At 41.0% G+C, this 16,260-nt stretch overlaps 1 protein-coding gene across 1 annotated transcript in view; it reads left to right on the forward strand.

The window, feature by feature from the left end:
- The first annotated feature begins 7,380 nt into the window (after positions 1-7,380).
- COL9A2 (collagen type IX alpha 2 chain) overlaps positions 7,381-16,260 on the forward strand; it is a 69,806-nt gene continuing 60,926 nt past the window's right edge. Inside the window, exons 1-2 of the mRNA XM_066575053.1 lie at positions 7,381-7,595; positions 10,966-11,040. Coding sequence (XP_066431150.1) covers positions 7,524-7,595; positions 10,966-11,040 — 147 coding nt within the window. The 5' untranslated portion in view covers positions 7,381-7,523. The remainder of the gene's footprint in view (positions 7,596-10,965; positions 11,041-16,260) is intronic.

The raw sequence follows: 16,260 nt of genomic DNA on the forward strand, positions 1-16,260 counted from the left end.
CTGAGGGTGCTAGAAAAAAATCAGGGGCAAATGGGGAACTGAAGTAAACCCCGCCCCCACATATACTCCCCTGTCATGCTACTCCTGGGCCCTGCTCTAATCACTACATTGTAAAGCGATCACGTGACTGCTGCGGCCAGTTTATTTCTCAGTGTTGCTGGGATCAATGCCATGTGAACTGCAGAGGCTGGGAGCAGGAGAGTAAAGGTGAGTATGTGTGTTCTTTATTTTAATGCTCATATAAAGGAGCCAAAGAAGGAATCATTATTACTAAAATGGGACCAGAAAGGTAATTATTATTGCTAAGGGGCTATGAGGGGCATTATTATTACCAAATGGAGGATATGAGAGGCCAAAATATTACTAGTTAACGGAGGCCATGAGGGGCATTTTTACTAAAAGGGGGTTATCATGAAGGGCTCTATTCCCGAATGGTGACCATGAGAACCATTATTACTGAATGGAAGCCACAAGGTCCTTTATTACTAAATGGAAACTATGAGGGGCTTTATTACTGAATGGAGGTCATGAGGGGTTTATTATTGAAGGGAGGCCATGAGGGGCTTTATTACTGAATGGATGCCATGAAGGGCATTATTTCTGAACAGCATCATAAAAGGGGGCACATTACGGTGTGGAGGGCACTAAAAGTGACAATTTGTTGGGCTTACATGGAGCCCACTAGGGATGTCACAAATGTGATTATTTAATTGCTTTTATAATGCTTTGGCATACTTGGGCGGTGGGCCACTTATTTGATGTCAGCCCCATTGCTCAAAATCCCTAGAATCTGCCCTGCGAGTGACTACAGGACTAATTAAAAGCAGTCAGTGGTAGAATAAACAATGACATTCAGTGACACACATGTGGCGTCATGTCTAATTGGAGTCATTCTGTTTTCCAGATTGCCATGATGACTTCTGGCCACAACTCCTCTCCGCAGAGTTTACCGCCCAGATGACTTCTGATTCTTGCTTTTGCAACATATCTCTACACTGTGTCCTGGAAAGTAACTGTGTCTCATGTAGTGCTCCCTAAATAAAAGAATGTCCCAAGTTGTACCCCTGAATAAAAAGTAATTAGAACGTATTCCTTGGACCTTAAGTACAGAATCATTAAAACTATGTATTAATTTAAAGTGTCCAGTAATGGATTTTAAACCAGCAATATCAAGCACATCATTCGCAGCACAAATATCAGATACATGCTCTCTCACCCTCCGATGGAGCTTCCTAGCTGTAAGGCCAATATAACTTTTATTATAAGAGCATGTGGTATAACAGATCATGCCAATTTTTCCACAGATGCGTAATTTCATTTTCCTTAGTATCAATGGAACTAAGAAGAGTATAATTTCTCTCCATAATAGGACAAGTCACGTGTTTCAGACCTTGATGGTAGCTAAAAACCAACAGATCACTTCGACCTATTGCAAATTAAAATTATGTTAATTTCTCTATTTCTATAGCACCAATATATTCCACAGAAAGATTACCAAAGTTAAGGAGGAACAGCTTCTGTCCTTGATGAGTGGAGCCAGAATTAATGAAAACATTAATTTTTATTGGACTACGCATTATGGAGCCCGACAAACTCCTTCGTCAGCAGGGAATCAGAGAACATTTAAATAGTTCAATAATGGCCTGGCTCCACTCATCAAGGACATCAGCACCACTCTTCCTCACCTTTGGTGATCTATTTGATCGGCTGGAGAAGGGCTTCAGCCATCCTACTTCTTCTGCATAGCTCTATTTCTGTAGCGCTCACAGGTGAGCACATTTACTACACATTTTTTATATCTTTACGCTGGTGATGCCTGTGCTATGGTAGCCCTTTCTTTTATATATTTTCAAATTTTAGGGTTTGAGTGGGAATGGAGAAAAGGGCTAGGTAATATGGTAGACCTTCCTAAAGAAATGTGTTTTTAAGGTACACCTAAATTTGTGGGTTTTGGGGATTAACCTGCTTGCCTGTGGGTAGAGTATTCCAGAGAACTGGTGCAGCTCAGGAAAAATGGGGGTGGGAGATTAAAATAAGGAGGAATTTAAAGATAGGTTGTTAGCAGAATGGAGATCAAGATTAGGATGATAGACAAAGATGAGCCAGTTGCCGAGCTCCTTTTTTCTTTTTCTCTCCCTCTTTCCTCCGTGCCAAGGCAGCAACAAACTACCATTGACGTGCGCAGCGGTAAAGGGTCAAATTGGACATGTCACCAGTGGGGAGGGGCCAAAACTGGGGCGGTGCACCATCGAGTATGCTAATACTCGAACGAGCATCAAGCTCGGAAGAGTACATTCGCTAAACTGTAATCAAGATGCATTTTCTAAAGACTTTGTCTTCTTTTGATTAGTTTGTCTAACATAAGATGCGAAAATATATCCATTATCGTGTTCCATTCCCCTTTAAATTGTATATCCAACAAAAACCTGACTTCAAATGCATTCTATGACCCATATGGGGCTATCTTGTTGTCATGCTTAATGTCATGATAAGAGATGAGCGAGTATACTCACTAAGGCACATTACTCGAGCGAGTAGTGCCTTAGCCGAGTATCTCCCCGCTTGTCTCTAAAGATTCGGGGGCCAGAGCTGGTGACAGGTGAGTTGCGGGGGGGGGGGGGGGGGGGGGGGGGAGCGGGGGGAGAGAGGGAGAGAAAGATCTCCCCTCCGTTCCTCCCTGCTCTCCCCCGCCACTCCCGGCCCCCGAATCTTTAGAGACGAGCGGGGAGATACTCGGCAAGGCACTACTCAATCGAGTAATGTGCCTTAGCGAGTATACGCTCATCTCTAGTCATGATATATTATTAGGAACAGACAGTCTATAGTATATCTAAAAAGACTTTCAATACAGTCCTTTAGTAAGAAACTTGGATTTCCCCTTTTCTCAGAATTATCAGGATGTTCCAAGGTGGGATTATATACGAATGGGATGCCCAAGGTTAATGCCAAATTAATAGCTAGTTTCATGTTACTGACAAGAAGTTCACTAGTTATTGTATATAAAATCCTCCCAGGTAATGTAGACCATAGTTTTTCTAAAAATCCTTCCCAGGCATATTAGTTTGCTTGGTCCTAACACTGGAATAGCTCACAAGGGAACCATAAAAAACAACAATATAGGCAATTAAATTAAAAAGTAGGCAGCGCTCTAAGCTTTAGTGTTATAAGCACACAATCAAGTGTTTCTGTGATATTCACCCGAAGCGGATTGTTACACCAAACGTCCAAGATAGCTCCAGCAGGGAACCGAACTGCATCTTTATATAAGTATCTTTATTTTGATGTTGTATATGTTTAGTTTTTATGCTTTTATTAATTTTTTGTTAGTATCCTAATGACGCATTACAATTTTTGTTTGAATTGTTAATACCTGTATATAATGGTTATCATTTATACTATTGTGATGCATTATTTCCAGCAATATACTTACTGATATCTGCCTAGATCCATTTTCATTAATGTCTCTAGTGTGAGACCATCATGTCATATTATTTGCCACTGGTCCATGGAGTGCAGGATAATTCCAGCTGGTGGAAAACACAACACTGCCAGCGATTGGATCGCAATTCTGGTCACTAGAATTTCCGGTTTAATGTCTGTCTGCATGATCGGAACAGTAAACACGGGATATTTCTAAGTATGTATTTAAGCTGTTGCTCTAAATTCATCTACCTTTTACCCTGCTTGAAAATGGAGGCAAACTGAGACCTTCAAAATGTATCTCAGCCTTGTTGTATTCATAATAAGCCCTCTGTTGGAATTTACTCTGTCCTCTGTCATCCAGATGTCATCATCTTTGGGAGGGCTCCTGTAATATCGTATTGGACCCATGCTACCCAGTTTAAACCATCTTTAAACTATTTGTCCCCAGATTAACCCTGTTTGACATGTCAGAGAGAAATGTGTTTGGATAAGGAGCTTGAGTGGATTCTATTTAGGGTGTTAACAGTGGCGAGCCACCATGAAGTGGGGTCGTCCTTGTCAGGGTGAGCACCTCGCAACCAGGCAGGAGTGAGAGTCAGAGGTTATCTAGTACAGTACTATGTCACTTTCATTTGTGCTTATCACCTTTTGTGTATCCTGGAAATTGCCTGGGGCCACTGGACTCAAGAAGGTTTAGACAAACCATGAAAGTGTACTATAAGATAACATCAAGGGATTTTTTTTTTTTGCAGCCTTGTTGTATACACAATATACCCTGTGTTGGACTTTACTGGACCCTGAGCATTATTGGTGTGCAATACCAAATGGGTATCCCTGAAAGCTAGGAAACAGAAAAATTCCTTCACCCACTATTCAAAATAAGTCATACCACACTGCAAACACACTGCATTATATTGATAGTCCATTTCCTAGGGGCATCTCACTAAACACCGGAGCTTTTTTGTTTTTGTGTTCTTATACATGTTTACCAAAAAGACTTTTGGGTCATCTAGCACAGCTTACTGGCACCCTCCTGGTTGGAGCTTCTGACGAACAGGGGATTGTGACAATTCCAAGTATCTGAAAGCTATCTTGGATGTTTGATGTAACAGTGCGTCCCTGGTGGGTATCACCAAAACACTTGGACTGTGTGCTTATAACAACACTCAGACATAGATCGCTGCCCATTTTTTAATTGCAAGTATTATTTGTAACTGTGTAGTGATCTGCACCATAACTGAAAGACTTTTTGAAGCGTATTACAAGTGCGAGTGCATATTTACTACAAACGGTGGCAATGTAACTAAAAGACTTGTGGCCTGAGAGTTGTAGTGTGAATTGTAAGAAAGTATTCCAAAGTGTGTGAAATGTTCAAGTATTGTACCGCTGACTGTAACATTGTAACAGCTGGCCAGTAAAGGTAAGAGTTATTTGTCCATTCCTTGCATCTGTGCTTTGCCTCTTATCTGTTGCTGCCCATAGGGTTCCCCCATACCTGGATTCACTACTTTATGGACTTGCTATGTTAGATTACATGTGCAAGTCCATACAGCAAAGACTGGACATGCTGACTACAAGACACTGAGCTCAGTGACCACATATTTTCTTCTGCAGGAGTATGTTATAAAGTTTACCTGTCAGTTGTATAAAATAAAAAATGATTAAAGTTGATTTTGCTGTCTTTGACAGCATGGGCATACATAAACTCATGGGGCCACATAGCAAAACTGATACCAGTTTTACACAATGATCCCAGTGCAATTATCTCCAGTGCCAGTTGTCACAAGTGACATCACTGATGGTGTCTCTGATGATATCCACTTTCCTTTATTTTCTCTATCCAGGTACAGACCATTATGAAGACTTCTTCCAGCCACAACTCATTTCAGCATACGTTCCCTGACACTACCTGCAATGACTGCCTCAATGCCCTTCATAGTGCACCCTCTGTGGTTCCCACATGGTAACAGTGTCCCATCTGTGGTCCCAAAAAATAAAAGTGTCCTCTCTGTAACCCCACAAAGTAACAGTGCACCCACAAAGAAATAGTGCTCCCTTTCTGGCCCTAAAATCTAACTGTACCACCTTTGTGGTTCGGCTTAGTAATAGCACCCCTCTCTGGCTTCAGTTATTAATAGTACCCTTCTTGTGACCCCACTTAGTAACAATTTCCACTTCTGTGGCCAACCTTAGTAATAGTTCTCCTCTCTTTGACCCCACAAGGTTACAGTGTCCCATCTGTGGCCCCCCAAAAATAAAAGTTCCCTCTCTGTACTACTTAGTAATGGTGCCCCTCTGTGGCTCCAGTTATTAATAGTACCCTCCTTGTGACCCCACTTAGCAACAATTTCCCTTTCCATGGCCCAGCTTAGTAATAGTTCCGCTCTCTTTGGCCCCACTAGTAATAGTGCCCCCTCTGTGGCTCCATTTACTAACAGTGTTCCCCTCTGTAGTCTCTTTTAGTAATAGTGTTCCCTCTGTGTCTCCACTTAGTAACAGTGCTACATCTGCATCCCCAGTTAGTAACGGTGTACCCTTTGCAACCCCACTTAGTAATTGTGCCCCCTATATGGCCCCACTTAGTAATAATTTCCCTCTGTGGCCTTAGTTAGTAATAACGTTCCTGCTCCACTTGGTGAACTACTATCGCCTGCTCCCAACCCTACAGCCACCGGTACAAGCAGTATCTTCATAACTCATACACACCAACTGAAATCTGCATGATTTGACTCGTCCCCTTACTGCTCTCAGAGTACAGTGCGCAGGAGACTGGGAGAAGTCAGATTATGCTCACAGCATGTGGCTGGCATCAGGCTCAGAAGTGTGTGAGCTATGAAGAATATTCTTGCACTGGTGACTGTAAGTTTTGGAGCAGGGACTAGCAGTTTCTCAGGTGGGACAAGAGCGGGTCCATTAGCCTCCGGGCCCCCCTGCAGGCTCTGTAGCAGTTGCATGGTCTGCTTTTATTGGCAGCATGCCACTATTTGCCAGTGAAATATACTAGTGACCTGTCATAAATCCTGAACAACTGTGCAGTGCAGCAAGCTGGTAAAAATAAGTGGATTTCTCTGAGCATGAGCGCCCTCTAGTGAAATAACCTGTCCCCAACATCAAACACAATTAAAATTAGCAATTCTCCTCCACACTATTCCTTGACAGTACTTTAAGAGTTACTTAGTATTTCTACCAGACCTTTGCATGTTTAGTGAGAGTAAGCACAATGGGGTTTATTATAAGACCAGAATGGTGTCCATTACACAGGAAATCACTGTGGAGCATGCAGGGAAGGAGCATATGAAGTGTATAGAGGAATAACTGTCTGCTCTGAACAACAGGCCATTCACTGCCGTCTCCCTCCTACTGAGGTGTTCCACAAACGTTTGCTCTCGGATACATCCTCCATTCTTGATGGTGTCACTTTATGACTATGAAATATAAAAGCAAGATCTGGTTTGAAAAGTTCTGAGACATTTGGAACTGCTATCTTAGCAATTCAATTTAATAATGTGCATTACTGCATAATGAAATATGAATTTCTGTGGACCTTGCACAATATGTTACTCCTATTTCTTCATAGATTGTAAGCTCTCGTGAGCAGGGCCCTCACCCCTATTGTCTGAATGGTTAGTGTGTTACTCTTTTGTCTGTTCATGTACCATCTAAATTGTACAGTCTTGGGGAGAGGGGAAATAAGGGTGCTATACAAATAAAGATCATTATAAATATCAGGCTTTCAATGAATGTAGCTAAACTTAGTTTCCTGAGTATTTTTGGAATGCAAAAAGGTGCTGTGGGAAATTAGACATCTTACCTTAAGCCTTGACCTGATATTTGGAAGGAGGGATGGTCCCTTTCCCCAACAGCCAATTGCCCAAATTTCCCACCTAGCAGCCTATTGCATATTCATAGATTCTCCTCCTCCCTCCAACCTTATCCCCTCTCAGTGTGTCAGAGTTCTGCATCCCATATCTTCCAGTATTTGGGGTCTGGTAACACAGGACTAGCTGGAGCTCTAGCCTTGCTGGTAGGATTTTTGGAAAAGCCCGTGTGGCTTTCCCCTCCCCTCCCTTCAGGTCCTCTGGCAACCAGAAGCTAGCAACATGGTCAAAGTACGGGGAAGCCTGCAGCTCTCTGTGATTCTTCACCTTGTCTGTCTTTCCCTGGCACAGTTTGTAAGTTTATTTTACACTTTTTCGAACATCTTTTAGTGATGGTATCAAGAGAAATTGTTTAGAATAATGACATTTCTGGCTGCATATTAATGTGCCATCCTTGGATGTGTAGCTTTGATGTAGCTTAGAAACTGCTTTTGTTCTTAGACTTAGCCCTATAGTTCCATCCCTTACCATTTTTATAGGAGAGAGAACAAATCTGTGAATGAACACGATAGCAACATTTCCAATTGGTTAAAGGACATCTGAGAGAATAGAGGCCCATGGCAACCTTTAGCTGATATAGGTCATTAGTTGATGCAAATGCTAAGACGTAAGACCAAACTAAATTTTCTAACAGTTTTAGACATGATACTTTGATAATACAAAGTTTTGATACAGTAAAAAAGAAAAGTTGCAATTTTTTTTTTGTCTCAACTGATATATTTGATTGGCGACTTAAAAAGTCAAGCGTTACAGTATAATTAATGGAAACTTTTTGCATGTATTATATTCCTGTAACCCCTGTGAGATTTGTTATGTTCTCATATAACTGTGCTGTAATTGATATTGAGGGCATAAGTTGTGGGCCTAGCGTAGGATTAGCGATTAGAAATGTTCACATGCTAATATGTTTTAGACGTCATTGATATCAAGCAGATAGACTGTAAATGTCTTCAAAGTAAAAATCAAGTTGTTTCAGACTCTAAGATTGTGCTATATTAAAATGCATTTTCTTAAAAAGTACCTGTAGATATGAGAGATTCTGATTTGTCCTTTCCCTGAAGTTGTAAAAAATGTATTGAGCAATTTTGAAGTTATATTAACTATATGTACACAATCAAAAAGGTCACCAGTACAGACGATTGGCACCTAACTTTCCCAGACTCCAGCAAACCTTTATATGCATTGATACATTGTCTCCCCTTGCATCACTGAATAGCTAGAGAAATTTGCTGTTCAGGGATCTGGGAAAGCTGGGTGACAGCCTTTGTGGATGCTATAATGGTGGCCATATTGGCTGTCACCCATCTTTTCCAGAAACAGATACAACCTGGAGACAATTGGATAACATTTGAAGAAGCAGGGGACTTTATATGACCATGACATCCAGATGGCATTTCATTTTGGGTTGAATTGATCTGTATGTCTCTGCTAGTAGTGAATGTATGTGGTGAAGGTAAGTGGTCAGGAGCATACTGTATAGGAGAATTTTTACAGGAAAGGGGGAGTGAGCTGCTTATGTGAAGGTGATTGTAGGTCAGGAGGCAGGAGGAATGCAGAATCCTGAGACATTTGGCATTCATGTATGAGAACAAAGTTTGCCATTCAGCAGTCAGGAGTCTCCTGTTCCCCGCACACTCACCGAGCCCCTGAACACAAACAAATGAGCGGACAGAGTGACTGCTGCTTGCCCAAATGATTGCTTAGCTAGTCTTTTAACAGTTTCCTGCAATGAAGCCCTCGCACTCTGGATAATTAACTTTATTTTGTAGCCAATTTAAATGCACAGTATGCCAGAAGTAAATGAACAGTGAATGTCTTCAGAGTAAGACATATCTTAATCATCCCCATTGATATTATCATATAATGTGAGTAGTTTTATTGATCCTGGAACTCTTGCCAGGAATTTATACTCCATGTTTTAGATATGTATTAATGACTGGTACCAACAGTAGCAGCAGTCATATTGTACGTGGCTCACTAGCCCTCTCTTTTATATACTGTCTCCTAGCAGCTTACCATGCACACCACCATTGGCATTCATAGATGACAGTCAACTAAAGTAGTATCAGCCATGTAGTACAGGGCTTGTTAACCATATGTTGTCTACACGGCCATGTGTGGTTATTGATATTACTCAAAATAATGTACAAACTGAGCTAAACATTCATGTCTATGGGACAACCAGGGGTAACAGCTGTCGGACAAGCAATGGTTCTTCCAACAGTTGCTGAATGTGTATGGTCAGCTTTAGAATTCCTAACCATGTGTAAACCAGCACGGGTCAGGCAGCTTGATAGTCTCTTATCTAATTTGATATACTATTTAAAATTAAGGGCTGCGTTGTTTGTATATAGTAAGGCCAATTATAGTAACGTAGTATGTAAGGCCGAAGAAAGGCATATTGCCATCCAGCTGAGCCTATGTAGGAAGGTAAAAAAAAAGCCATGAGGTCGAAGCAAATTTTCCCCATTTAGGTGAAGAAAATTCCTGACTGCAATCTGCTAATCGGAATAACCCCCGGATCACCGACCCTTCTGAAGTGATTAATGATTATATCATATAATACTGTACCATTCAAGAAAGGCGTCCAGGACCCTCTTGTACTCTTTTATATAATTGGTCATTAATTATATTGTCATTGCTTCTGGTATGGCATAGACTGGAACAAATCTATAAGTAGTGGGGTGTCTACAAGTGTCAATATATAGGGATGTCTACATGGATCTCTTTTCACATCTTGTTTCATGAGCTGTAAACATGGTGCGTTTTCAGAATAAATGTTGAAATGACAGTCAATTAAAGCATTTTGTTCCACAGAATAGAATGTAGGCCCATAGTGGGTAAACGGTAGATATTAAACCGATAACTATGGTCTAATCTATAGTCTGAACTTCATTAATTCATGTGCCTGAATACATACATAAAATTATGAGAAAGTTCTGCACTTTGTATGCATATGTTTGTCCAAAGGTGCTCCACCATCACTCATGGATAAAATCTGCATACCTATATGCATTATGGACTTAACTTACTGGAACTTCCACACAATTTCAGCTTCTCTCTTCTGAGCTGTGGATGAGAAGATGGGCATGAATAACTAATGCTGAACAGGTTACACATATTGAGAACTATGCATGTGAATGCCGAATACCAGCTTATGCCCCCCCCCTTTAAAACCTCCCCACTCAAATTCGACCACATTGGAGTTAAGTGTAATTAACCCATGAATCCCACTCCACCCATGTCACAGGGATTCAGGAAGTTGAGACAACCATTTTTCTTTGCTAAGGACAAAACTCTGTAGACATTGTGGTTACCAAGGTTTTTTTAAAACATTTCTTTTTTTGTAGTACTGCATACAGTAGTTTATCAGTAGTTTGATATTAATATACCTTTAGGTACAAGTGTCAACATGTAGGGAATCCTAACTAGTATTTATAGTCCTACAGAGCCCCTCCTAGGCCATCCTTCAAACCTCTTAAAACTCATCAAAAATGAAAATGTTATTCTTCAGGAATATACAGTTTTATAATGTTTTTCTTTGTCTTTTACAGCTTTATGTATAGTCCATTCTAACATATTGCAAGCAATGAAATGTATTTATTCTATGCTAACATATACATATATATAAGTTTCTCTAATCTCTAACTTATTCTTTCTACAGACTGGTCTTCCAGGTCCACCAGGGCCTCCTGGTCCACCTGGCCTTCCAGGGATCCCGGGATCAGATGGCATAGATGTGAGTACACAAATCATGAACAAAGAGCCTCTGTGTGTACCAGACAGAAACGTAACACTTCTTTAAATCCACCACTAGATGGCGAGAGTAAACAGTTAATCTTCATATAAACTCATACAGAGACAGTTGCAAGTCATGCAGCAGTGGTGAATGAAAAAGAACATCGGGTTCTGAAAAGTGTTTTATTACTAAATTAATGTAAAAATCTACCAGCTTTGTATTGGAATTATTTCAATTTTTATTACTATAGGTGTTTATGATAAATGTTTTTAGAATTTTTTCATGACGTTATTTAAATGAAGACATTTTTAACAAGTCTTTATGCTTAAACTGTTTACATACTTTGTATTTGTTTAAATTGTGTCCCAGTATTTTTATGTTTGCTTTCTTACATGGTTAGTTAGACCTCATTCTAACGGCCGTACACGTAAAACGCTGCTTGGATCACACAGCGTTTTACCGGTCTGTATGAGCCGGCATAGAGTCGGCTATCGCAGAATATGGCAGTGAGTGCAGAGTGCATGCTAGTGTAACTCACGTATGCTGTCATGCGCTGTTTCATAGCGGGGTTACATATTTATCGTCGCCCCCGTATGCAATGTATTGCGTATGGACAGCATTGCATACGCTACCCATAGAATAGTATAGGGCTATCCCTGGATCAATGAAAATCCATGTACTTCTTTTTATCCTTAGAATAGATGGTTGGGGCTATTTGAAGGGGCCGTTATATAGTTGAGCTCTGTAGCCTCAACTGTGATATCAAGTGAATGGGATTGAGCTGTAATATCAGGGATTCCTTCTAAGAATGAGTGCAGATGTGCCTGGCATACAGCGAAGAGGCCCCAGCACTCACCCGAACACCACGGTCTCTTCAACAGGTGATCGGGGGGTGCCAGGAGTCAGCCTCCCGTCAATGTGATATTCATTACCAATCCTGAGGGTAGACCAGCAATATTTTAGTCCCAGAAAATCCTTTTAATATCCAAGTTCCAAATTACACTTAGGTTATGACCACACGGCGTATTTTCCGTGTCTCATTCATTTGAATGGGAATCTGCATTTTTCCACCGTAGAGTTGAATTGTGCCGCACACACAAAGAAAATGACATTTCACGTCTTAACGAAGATCTGGGTGGAGAAAATTCCACGAGCGGATTTTGCCCATTCATAACAGCAAATCTACATGTAAAATCCATGGCAGATATACATTGATTTTTGGCACGGTTTTAGAGACGGAATCTACATGGAAACATCTGTGGCAGATTCCACCATGTGAATGTTATTACTCACAGTCATATTTCCATGCAGTGTTTACCATCAATGATATGAAGCAGGGACGTTTCATTTTCTTGCCATCTATGTAATGCATTGCTGTTTCATTAATTAGCTCATAAATATGTCATTATAACATATTCAGTATATCATGGTCTATCTTTGGTCTCCTGTAATGTCAAATGGGTTTAAGAATGGGTTTAAAGCGATGCTCCAGAGCGAGTGTTTTTCAGCGCCCCCTTGGCCTGCGCAGCTTAAAATGCAGCCAAAGATGCTGAAAAAAACCAAAATCCATACTCACCTAGCAGGAGCCGTCAGGGACCCTGCCAGTGTTCTCTGTCGTTCCGGGCCGGCTGCCGGGCACTTGTCAAGCCGACAGAGGATCTGGGGATATCGTACCTGGACGCTACAATTAGGCTGGGTTCACATGGGGCGCAATTGCCGCAGAATGTCCATGCAGACTTTCTGCACGGACATTCTGCCTGTGGCTTTTTATCCCCGGATAGCCAGCAAAGTGAATGAAATTTGCAAAAATCTTGTCCGCATGCTGCCGCTGATCCGTTGCAGCCAAGCTGCGCTGATATAGACATGCGGCGTGGAAAGACACCGCATATCGATTCCTTCCCTGTTTCCACGCCGGCTTCTCTCCTCTCTATGGGAAGAGATAGCCGCAGCGGAATGCAGGCGGGTGAAGCCGCTCCAAAACCCGTGGCGGAAGGCTGCGGGTTTTGAAGCTGCATTTCTCCCGCGGAGAAATCTTTTGCTATTTCCATGCGGTTAGTCTGCAAGTTTTCCGCAGGGATTTCAGTCAAGTGAGAACCCAGCCTTACAGTGTCTGCCACAGCTGGAACAGGAAATCCCAGGTTTCATCTTCTAACAGGATCGGGCACCCTCCACTTCACAATGAAGTTAGAAGTGAGCTCAATAGGGGACTACCAAATAGATGGATTGGCCGTGCAGGTCATGACGATAGTGACCTTCTTCCTTGACCTGCAAGTTCCCCAGACCTTACTCCGTGATTTTTTTCCTGTGAGGGAATGTCAGGGTTTCCACATACCACCCTTACCACGCACCATGCATGATCTGCGAGTACGCATCACAGAAGCCAATGCATCAATTGCGATAAGCTGCAACTTGTATTGCAGGAAGGCTTGATGAGAGTCGAGTGACAAAGGGACCTCACATTGAACACCTCTGATGTGGAAAACATTTTTGATTTTGTGCTATGAAACTTTTTGAGTTTGTGTTTCCATTGATATCAAAATAATGTATTACAACATGTTAAATCAGCCTATTGTGTACATTTTTAGTCGAAAAAGCCTCTTGAACTGTTGTCAGTATTCCTGTTCATCTATGCAGCTGAGAAGCATTGCTAAGCAAAATCAGTGTCCGGCTAGCTGCATAACTGAATAGGGATAGTGAATACAAGACCTTTGTTCTTCACTGCGCCTGCACTGTCAACTGTAGAGCAGGCACCTTGTTGTACATAGAATAATTGCTGGTGTTTTTATGTCTAAATTAGCTATTTAGCCATTAGATGAATTCCTAATACTCCTACCTGTTGATGGGCACTGTGTGAGGAGAAGCCATCCTGTACTGCATGTGACTCCTCCTCACATCGTGCCAACTCACTGCTAAGATCCCATGTACTTTCTTAGTGTTAGTGTATCAGGTCTGTGTTTCAGATTGGGAAAAATAGATAAATTAGACATAAAAACAACAAAAATTATTCTATGTACAGTACTGTACCTGAACTGCAGTTGACTGTGCAGATATAATGAAGAACATAGATCCCTGATCACTCTATACAGCTATGCAGCTAGCTGAAAATGGATTTTTGCTTAACAATGCTTCTCACCTGTATAGCTGAATAGGAATAGAGGCAGCAGATCAAAAGCTTGTAACAGGGGTTGAAAAGTTAACTTTCTGTAGTCAGGTAATTGCTAATATTCATTGTATAACTTCTGATGTTTTCTATGTTAATATGTGGACTAGTTGATGTAGTTAACATTGTGCAAATGGTCTCCATCCAGTGTAGTGGCCCCTTTAAAGTTTACATATTAGTCACCATGCTGGGTGTTGCATATGTGTCTAAAGGATGAATGATAGGGCACTTCTTTGGGGGGGCATGCAAGCGGTTCTTCTTTATTGCCAGTAAGTTGGAGTGCACTAGGAGCACAAGGGTGCGGTAGAAGGATTGAGTGGGGCCTGTAGCCATGAGTTGCGAGAGAGACCCTAAAGCTTGCCTAGAGGTGAAAAGTAGTCACGAGCACTGTGTTGTGTGCACGTCTTTAAGAGTTGTAGCGTAGTCTTCCGACTACAGTGCCCGGTTAAGTGGAGGGAGCTCAATTTGTGATTCACTGTGTTGCTGTGACACTGAGAGAAAGTCCACCATCAGGGCTTTCTCACAGAGAATAAACTCCATTGTTTTCAACGGGTTCACTTTAGCCTTTGTGAGTGCATTTAGCACATGCAAAAAAAGACGGCATGTTTCCTTTTGGTGCGTATTTGCGCACCTAAGGCACCATAGGACTTATACAGTGAATGTCAAAGACTGAACGATTCTGAACGATTTCTCGTTTGAACGAGACAATGATGTATCTGTTTGCCTAAACACGCTGCCCAAGAGTGAAAGAGCTAGCAATGGTGTCACTCACTCGTTCACGTGTTCAAACAAGAATCGGCTTGTCTAAAAAGGACCCTAAGACTTTACAAGTAATGAAAATTTACCCCTTCTAAAGAATTAATCAATGAGATTAAATGTAAATGTAGGAAAAAAGACTGCAGTATCTTGATGACCACGAGATGGTGCTGCATGAATGCACATTACCAGTGATTTAAAGTGTAACTACCATTTACATACAGGGATGTTACAATGATCTTCCCGTGATCTTCACGTTTAATGACACTCAGATATATAAATTTGATATCAATGGAAACAGAAACTCAAAAATTTTTGTTGGGCAAAACTGTCTAACAGTAAGTCGGCTTTGTTGTCCATAGCTTGTTGTTAAGCTGCTGGGGTGAAATGAAAGCTGCTCTGTGATTAGTGACTAGGAGGATATGAGACAAAATTGCTGCCAACTTAAACAGGAGAGCGTTTTCTGTCCTTGATTTTCTCATCTACCTGACTGTTATAAATGTGCAACGTCATTTTCGAACAACTCTTGATGATGATCCACCAAGTGGGCACACAACTTGTAAGTGGTACTCCAGTTTTAAGAAAAAAGGTTATATCTGTAAGCAAAAATCAACCATTACTTGCTTTTTTCAAATGATAATTGGCTCATCTAAAAGGACCATTACTTATAATGACTTCAATTACTCCAGATTGAACTATAAACCTTTACAAGCATATGTTTAAAAAAGTTAAGGAAAACAAAAACCACAGATGAATAGCAGTTGGTACCTTCGGCACACAGAGTACCGGAGGCTGACGTCTCTTTACCCTCTCAATATTTTCCTCATATATTTTGGCAACCTCAACTTTTGTATTTTTCAGCCAGACCAAGCTTTACTGTATCAGCATAAATTTAGACTATTATACTTTACATTAGGTATAATTTTGCCTAGGCTTGATGCCATTGTCTGCACTGGATAATTTAAAATACATTAATTACCAGGTAACCACAGAACACAACATATGAGGTACATTTGATCTGACATTAGGTCTACCAAAGAAGCAATTTTAGGAGTTATAAAAGTGCTTATACCAGTTATTGTTGTAAATTGCAACTATTAAGGCCTACACACAAAAAGACAAAAAATTTTTTTCCTTGTTGAAGAACAACAGAATTTCAATTGTTTTTCACAGTGTTTTGGTGGTGCCTTTTTGTGCTACATTTGTAACGTCTTTTTATGGAGCTTTTCAAGTTCTATAGAGAAGTCTTTGGGAAAAACGCCAAGCCCAGACTATGCTGCAGTTTACAAAAAAATGTCATAATG

The sequence above is a fragment of the Eleutherodactylus coqui genome, chromosome 1 (genome assembly GCF_035609145.1).
Source record: "Eleutherodactylus coqui strain aEleCoq1 chromosome 1, aEleCoq1.hap1, whole genome shotgun sequence".
NCBI lineage: Eukaryota > Metazoa > Chordata > Amphibia > Anura > Eleutherodactylidae > Eleutherodactylus > Eleutherodactylus coqui.